This window comes from Lipophrys pholis, assembly GCF_963383615.2.
Source record: "Lipophrys pholis genome assembly, chromosome: 6".
In the NCBI taxonomy this organism is placed as follows: Eukaryota; Metazoa; Chordata; class Actinopteri; order Blenniiformes; family Blenniidae; genus Lipophrys; species Lipophrys pholis.
This window is the reverse complement of record NC_137629.1, coordinates 23,584,071-23,592,456: the sequence shown is the minus strand read 5'-3', so window position 1 is coordinate 23,592,456 and position 8,386 is coordinate 23,584,071. Positions and strand designations below refer to the sequence as shown.

Genomic DNA, 8,386 nt, shown 5'->3' with positions numbered 1-8,386 from the left:
AGGAGAGAGTCGGTGTGACAGTGGCGCCTCGGCTGTCAGCAGGTCATCCTTGCCACAGGACCAGAGGTCGGAGCAGAGCTGCTGGCCGCCGCAGACTCCATGAATATGAGCGATGGCGCTGATTGCAGACACCTGCGTGCTGATCAGCCGGTGGCACGTGCTCGGTCCTGTTGACCTCCAGCTCCCAGCAGAGACTCTCTCCACAGGCTTTGGCCGATCTCGTTGATTGTGATGGAAAAACAAATGCTGATGTCAGATGCCCTCCATCGTTTTCGCACTCTTGCGTTGCTGCTGCTGATCACCGGCGACCCCCCGCTGGCTGGATGTTCTCCGGCCGCCTCGGGCGCCCTGCTGCGCCGCCTGGGCGACATCAGCCACCCGTACGACAGCATCTTCTCCCCGCTGCTCAGAGCCCTGTCGGAACACGGGGGGTCCCGGTGGACCCCGGGACTCAGGAGGAGTATGAAACCCGAGCACAGGTACATGCAGTACCTGACCCAGGTTTACAAGAAGCCCCCCAGGGTGCAGAGGAGTGTGGACGGAAGTAGGAGCCACAACACGGTCCGACTGATCAAGCCGCAGGAGAAATGTCTCGCAAAAAATAACAGAGGTGAGGAAGTGACACATATGGTCCAGTTTGGTACGTTATTCCGACCTCCAGGAAGAGGACTTAGTTTGATCTAACTTTCTATGGTGATGGCCAAGTGTTAGTTGTAAACAGGAAATTGACTTTTAAAGGGATAAATTCAACTAAAACATCAAAACCTACTTTCATCGAGAGTGAGGGATCACTGATTTTCATCAATTCAACCAACCAGTTCAATGATGCATAATCCAGTTCAAATAAATTCACAAACTAAATGCCCCTATCTTACAGATATACTTATCCAATGCTGACTGACATGAGGATAAGATTATGATAGACCAGCTGTTTGGGAGTAGTAATATTACTGTTTGTGAAAAACACATTGTTATTGTTTGTTGTTTAGATGTAAATCAGAACCAGTCCATACAGAAAACATTTTTAAAGGACTGACATTACTTCTATTGCCACAGCACAGAGAAGGAACTTTATCATTAAGGTAAATTATTTTGTATTGGCATGTTTTAAATTATCATATGATTAGATTAATTTGTAGATATTATTATTGTGATCACTTTTTAAATATAACCAGTAACCCCCTTAAAACGCATGTAAAAGCATTTGTCATGTCAGATGAAATGTATGAATGAGGTGGAAGCTTTCAGTGGAGAAACTGCAGTTCAATCATAATTATGTAGACCAGGGGTGTCAAACATAAGGCCCGTGGGACAAAACTGGCCCACAAGAGGCTCCAATCCGGCCCACCAAACCACCAAGTAAGTTGTAAAAGATTTGAAAGAAAACATAGATTTTCTTTTTTAACAAATTTGTTAAGATCAGCCAACACACCACAACACCGAGAGCGTTGCAAGCAAACTGGCATTAGCCTTAAAACCGTGCGGTGAGGGTGAGTTTGTAGAAACATGCATAATGCGTCCGTCTTTTGGGACATTTCACTGTATTTTGCACCAGAGGGTACCGTTAAAATTGGCTTCGTGTTGAGTTTGTTAGTAATTATTTTCATTGTCATGACGCACACTCTGCACCACATCGAAGAAAAGGTTTAAATTTGAGCATTATCGCGGAACTATTTCACCAGACCAGCGCACTGGAGGTGAAACTGGGCCGTATGTGGCCCCTGATCTAAAATGAGTTTGACACCCCCGATGTAGACATTTGTGATGTTTTTAGTTCAATGAGAATGGCCTATTTAATGTTGTGCCTTGTCCTCCTGCTTTTCCCTCCAGAAACTTTTATGCAGGATTTGTCCTACAACCTTGATCAAGTAAGAAGAAAAGAGCATCTTCTGAAGTCGGTCCTGTTGTACAGTTTTGACCTTGATCATTCAGCACCTGTGAACTCTGTGTGTTACCTGAGTATTAAGGAGCAGGGGCAGACGCACCACTGCCTGCCGAGTCCAGGAGTCCACCACGTAGTGAACTTCACAGCCAGTGCAGACGGGAGGAGCCAGAGGAACTGGGTAGAGGTTGATGTCACCTTGTTTCTTCAGCCTCTCTTGGAGCTTCAGAGGAAGAATATTCACCTGTTTGTCATCATCACTTGCCCAGAGGAACAAAACGCTGCAGGCAAAGGGCGCACAGGCCCATTGGAGTGTATGCTGGGGTCTCCCCGTCTGCTCCTCTATCTTAATGACGTCAGTAAAGCTGCCCACCAGGGCTCCCTGGTCAGTCCCGAAGCGGGTCAAAGGTCATCTGCTGCATATACAACATTCCACAAGCAGATGGCGTTTGAGTCAGACCAGAGGCCTGGACGGAGGAAGAGATGGAAGAGGGAATCTTCAAAAACCAAACAAGGTGACAAAAGCCTGGACGTCCACCTGCCTGACCTTCTTCCGAGCTCTGAATTCCCAACAAGTGATTGTGCGTTGTATGATTTCAGAGTGCGATTCAGTCAACTCAAACTGGATCACTGGATTGTTTTTCCACCAAAGTACAACCCCAGGTACTGCCGAGGCATCTGCCCGAGGGCCATGGGCTTCATCTACGGTTCGCCCGTCCACACCATGGTGCAAAACATCATCTATGAGAAGCTGGACTCCTCTGTTCCCAGACCTTCTTGTGTTCCCTCCCACTACAGTCCCCTCAGTGTCATGATCTTTGAAGAGGATGGCTCTTACGTCTACAAGGAGTTCGAGGACATGATCGCCACCAGGTGTACGTGCCGATAAGTTGGCTACAAACAGGGTTCTCTTTGGGTACTTTTGGTCATGTTTACAGCTCAATTCTCATCAACAATCCTCACATGTGGACTGTTTCCATGTATCAAATGTTCTGACGGGGCTCATTGGTTTCACAAGTGAGTGAAAGTGCATGGAAGTTTGATCTGGAGCAGGCGTGTTTACTTAACAAAAGTATTTTATCATAATATGGAAGTGTGGCATTTCTTTATTTTTTTGTTAGGGCTCGACAACGAAGGTTGCACACGCATCCTGTTGGTCAACTTACTGTTTCCAATGTGGCAGCAAAGGCTTGAAGAAGAAAATGTTGATGTATGATTTTTTTAAGTTTGTTTTGTTGGGGTTTTTTTGTTAATTTATTTTGGGTGGGTTGTCTGTCATTGTTCTTTAATTTAGCACAACTGTCAAGTTTTAAGTAGCCCTGTTCTGGACACAAAAAGAAGTAATCACAAATTCTTATCAAAACCTTTTACATATCATTTTATTCATGGGGATTACAGGCAGCTGCCCAGATGGCGGCTGTCTTCATAATGTCCAGAATGAAAGTTGTCAAGGTTTCAGTGTGTATTTATTCCTTCTACTCAATGAGTGACTGTATACCTGCTAGCCGACTGCATGCTTAAGTATTTGTACTTTGTTAAATGTGACTAAATCCATGTAAAATCTATTTATGCAAAACAAATGAATTTGCTGTGTGTCTGTGCTCAGCGTAGATGTGAATATTCCCTGGAGATTGTAAAATAAAACTTGCATGCATAAGTATCTGTGCCGGTGTACTGCTGTCTGAGTCACCCATACTCTATGATCCATGAAAGAAATGAGATTATTTTAAATTTTAGGGTCAAGTCCAGATAGTTCTGTCAAATACTAGATTAGACATTCCAAGAAATAACAGATGTTGCAGCAGCTTAGAGGCATAATATGAGACCATATGTACACGAGACGGTATAAGAATGAGATGAGACAGAATGAGTATGCAAGATATACAGAAAAGTTCAACGCAGAATAAAGAGTGTGCAAAGACACAATATGCAAATTCCTCGCAGAAAGCTTTTCAAGCCAATGCTCAAAATGGGAAGCTTGCAATAATCATACCTTCATGTGACCTCTACAAAAGCAACTTGCATTTTGATAGCGCTGCTGTCTTGGGAAATTTTATAGCTGGTATATACTCATGCCTTTTCTAAGGAGCTTGGTAATCAATAGACCTAAGTGGGTTAAAACAGCAATGTATTTAAGACATGCAGGTCGTCTTGAACCAGGGTTGGACAACTTGACCCCTTACATCAAGTAGAAGGGTAATTTAAGGTCACCAAATAACCTCACATGTTTTTGGACTACAGTGGGACTCTGGAGGAAACCCACGCACACACGAAAAGAACATGCATACTCTACACAGAAAGGTCGGACTGGTATTTGAAACCATGACATTCTCACTGCGAAGCTAGAGCGCTACCCAATGCCCATGATATAATGTGTGGGTCACCTAATATGAGCTGTGATGAGACAACAGTTTTTGTTGCACTTGATTGCAATCAGCAATGTTTTAAACAGTCTCTATAACAATAGGATGAATCTTTCCCTATACGCTGGTTTGGTTATAAAAAATATTAGGATGACAATAATGCTTGCATTCTTGTCAAATACTGTATAATATTGGTCTTTCTATGTTATTTGATTGCATGTTTTAAGAGATATTCGTTTTCCCTGAAGTGGTAAATAGCGGTAATGCTGTGAGATCCCCGGACCACCAGGTGGCAGTAAAGCGGCCGAAGGCAGCGGAGAGTAAAGAGAACACCGGAAGTGTGTCAAGAGGTAACCGAACGAAGGAGCAGAGCGGTGAGTCTCAATGTCATCAATCCAGCTCCTTGTTTTCATTTATTATCATAAAATCTAAACTCACGTGTCTGATATTTCGTTGTGACTGAACTTATTTCGGTATCTTTTGTTGAGCTCGCACATCAAAGTGCCAGTAAAACGGAGGCTTTAGGTATGTTCGTAAGTTAGCTGTTAGCTGCAGAAGCTAACATTTAGCGCCGCCAGGTTGGCTCGTCGTGTTCTGGTCCAAACTGCGCCACTGTTTATGTAATGACGTCATGTCTGCGTGTTCTGTTGAGAAATATGACAGCCAACACAATTAATAGTGTGTCAAGTTGCATTGGACTTATGTAAGCTGGTGAACATGTTTCGACGCGGACATGAGTTGGGTCATAGTGACTTATGCTACATGGTCAAAGAACTTCGGTTAGTAAATGAATAAACCTGGAGATTGTTGTTAAATATCTATATGAAGACTTCGAACTCCCCAGTATTGCAACGTTTGTATTTGTTGGCCCGTTTTGTCTGAAAATGTGTCAAATAACCCTCAATCATATTTTTAATGTCAACTCCAAAAAACTACGATAAAATGTCCCATACAAAGTGGGTGGGAGAGGAGATTAAAGGAGATCACCATCTCACCTTTGTCATCATCACGGTTCAGCTTTATTCAGTTTCAGCATTCACACTTGCATTTTCTTCTGGAAAAGCAAACTTCTTGTTCAAATTTGATTTGAATTTAATCATGCTAATGTTTGTTACTGCATTTGTTTTTCTTTGTCTTGTCTTGTCTTCAAAGATCACCTCTCTTGCAAAAATGGGTCATCACTTTGGAAACTTGGCCAAGGTCAGACATATAATCACATTCAGTCTGTCCCCCTTTGAGCAGAGGGCTTTTCCTAACTACTTCTCCAAGGGACTCCCCAACGTATGGAGAAGGGTCACCTCGTCTTTCTTCAAAGTTGCCCCTTGTAAGTGTTTTCACCCTGTATGTATAGTTTATACCCAGAGCTGGTACAGAAAAGAGATTCTGGTTTTTATTTATGTTGGTTACTTCTCTTACACAAACATACTTTCTAATTACAAATAATCTCTGGAATTGCAATTTTGTGTTTTGATCGCCATTGAGATATGGCCACACCTACTATCTGAGTTGATGGTGCCTGGGTGTTGAGTGGGACTGGAGTCAGTTCAGGCTGTTACCTGGTTTGACCTGAGCTTCTGTGGAGGCTTGAATGATGAGTCAGTGTGGGTAGTGCACAAAAGTATCAAAATCTCCTTTATGGACAAGACAAAGTGTGAACATACAATTTCGCCGTTAGCTCTTTGGGACCAGTTGGATTCTGGAAATTTGCTTTTTGATTATATTTATGTTCACATTTATCTCACAATTTTGGTAAACAAAAAAAAACAACAAGTAGTTTGCTGTGGGATTGGACTAACAGCTGACCTGAATTATTGTTCTGTGTTTATGACCTTTTCTTTTTAACTTTCATGATAGTTATCTAATTATCATGCTACAGTTCTGTTTCAAACAGTATTTGCTGTCTAAAGTCCCATAAGTAAGAGTTTTATTTAAATTAGAATAGTTTTTATGACCTCTCTACATTTATTTTAGGTATTTACTTAAGCATGTATAGTCACTCACAGTTACATTTAATCAAATCTGTTATTGTGTTGTTAATCTGTTTTGTAATTCTTTGTTTTGCAGCGGTGGCCCTGATGTATCTGACCTACACCTGGGGCAACAGTGTCCACCAGCAGAGCAAGAGGAAGAACCCTGCAGACTATGAGAACGATGAATAAATGAACTACTCCCACCTTCCTAAAAGCTACCCACTGTTGATTCCAACTCTGTATGTTTAATCAATAAAGTTGGAAAATATTTATGTGAAACGAGTCTTGGTGGGTTTGGTCCAGTCCCTCGTTCTGTGTGGGATCATTTTTTATTTATAGTCGCATATCATATATTTTTTACTGAACTGTCTTTTGGATCACCAGAAATGTGATCCCCTATGAGTGGATCCCCCAACACACATTTATTTAGAGTTTTCCTTTGACAGTGAAACTGCAGATTTCAGCTGGTTGGATGAGGCAGACTAATGGGAAGCAGTAACTTCAGACAAACGTCAGTAATTTGCCTTAGTTTTGTTATCAGGCTGAGAAAGCAACATACACAATACCAATGCAAACTAAAGAGGCTGAACTCACCGGAAATATGCTACTATTAGAGTAGAAAAACCAAGAGAATAATGTGAGATGACGACAGAGATACAAACCGGTAACACAAGAGCAAAGCCAGTTAAACCACTAGCCGCAAACTAAAACCACGGCTATGATAGAAAACTGAGATGACGCATGACTTCATGCAAAAAGATGAAAAATGAACAGCAGGTTGACAAAATAGGACCACAATATGTTAAACTATGCTCTGGACAATAAAACCCATGCAAGCACAGGTGGAACATTTAAATAGAGCACTTGGGATATTTTTTACTCTGCACATGTAGTCCTCAAAATATAATTTTATTGCACATTTAGGTACTTTTGGAAATGTGTGTTCCAGTGAATCTGATTCAGGACTGCCTTCCCCACGGAATAGTGAGAGGAAACTTTACTGCTTTTATTTAAAAAACGAGCACAGTCAAGTACATATATTCTCTGTTGTAATAAATCTAATGTAAACAATGTGAGCCTCAAACGTAAACTTACTTCAGACTGCAGGCATTACAAAAAGTTTAAAGCTAATGAAGTATTAAGGAATCAGACTGACAATATAAAATACATATGAACTGTTTCTTAAAGTGAATCCCAAAGTTTTGGGATTCTATGAAGTATCCTTATAATATATTTGTTTTCTTTCTTTTCTGTTTATTTTCTTGTACCAAACGAAGCTAATGCAGGGCCTGTGGGCATCTGTGGTCAGTACAAACAACACGATTCATTAATCTGAGAGGTATTGAACTCAGAAATGTCACCAAAATAATAAAGTGTACAGAAACAGGTGTGGCTCTGGTGGTGTAGTGAGCTTTATTGTACAGTTTGCACGTTCTATGTTCTACCTGTGCTAGTGTTAGTTTTTTTTAGAAGTACTCTGATATTCTCCAGCAGTCCAAAATTGCATTCGGGAATAGTTGGGGACTAGATTGCTTGTGGGTGTGAATGTGAGCTTGTGTGATTGTCTCTCTCTGTGTTTACCCTGTAGTGGGCTGGAGACCATTCGAGGGTCTAACCTGCCTTCACCAATAATCAGCTACGATCAGATCCAGCTCACTGGGAACTTAAGCTGAATAAAGTGTACAAAATGGATGAATGGACGTAGCAATTGTGAATTTGCAATTATTCATTCAGAACTATCAAGGTTTGGGTATGTGCTAAGTAGCTGCTTATCAATCCTATAATACAGGTGTCTTATTATCTCTCTACAGCAGAGAAAAACAATCCCAAATACCCAGAATTAATTTCACCATATAGAGAACATATAGGGCTCTGGAAGTGATGCTGTGCTGTATATGATCTTAATATGATCATGAGCAAGTTCATGAATAGCAAGTCTGCTGAGAACAACTGATCTCCCATGACCTTCATGAGGTGCCTCACTTGTATGAGAAATGTTTTTTACAGTTTTTTGGAATTCACCCAACTTTCGTTTGGTGAAGGTTTTCCGTGTCATCATGCAGTATTTCACAGCTCTGGACCTTTAACAGTAAACACCTGGTTTATCCCTATCCTACTCACTCCCAATGAAAAGCGATGAAAACAAATTTTATTCAGCAAGATTTTAACAA

The 8,386-nt window shown here is 41.4% G+C and overlaps 2 protein-coding genes across 2 annotated transcripts; both read left to right on the top strand.

Annotated features, from left to right (window-relative positions):
- On the top strand, positions 1–3,540 carry gdf9 (growth differentiation factor 9). The gene is made up of 2 exons (XM_080466223.1): positions 1–610; positions 1,831–3,540. The coding sequence occupies exons 1-2, from the start codon at positions 232–234 to the stop codon at positions 2,769–2,771; spliced, it is 1,320 nt and encodes a 439-aa protein (XP_080322349.1). The 5' UTR covers positions 1–231; the 3' UTR covers positions 2,772–3,540.
- Positions 3,541–4,577: 1,037 nt separating this feature from the next.
- Positions 4,578–7,918, top strand: uqcrq (ubiquinol-cytochrome c reductase, complex III subunit VII). Its single transcript, XM_080465894.1, has 3 exons — positions 4,578–4,619; positions 5,398–5,569; positions 6,310–7,918. The coding sequence occupies exons 2-3, from the start codon at positions 5,416–5,418 to the stop codon at positions 6,402–6,404; spliced, it is 249 nt and encodes an 82-aa protein (XP_080322020.1). The 5' UTR covers positions 4,578–4,619; positions 5,398–5,415; the 3' UTR covers positions 6,405–7,918.
- The last annotated feature ends 468 nt before the right edge of the window (positions 7,919–8,386 follow it).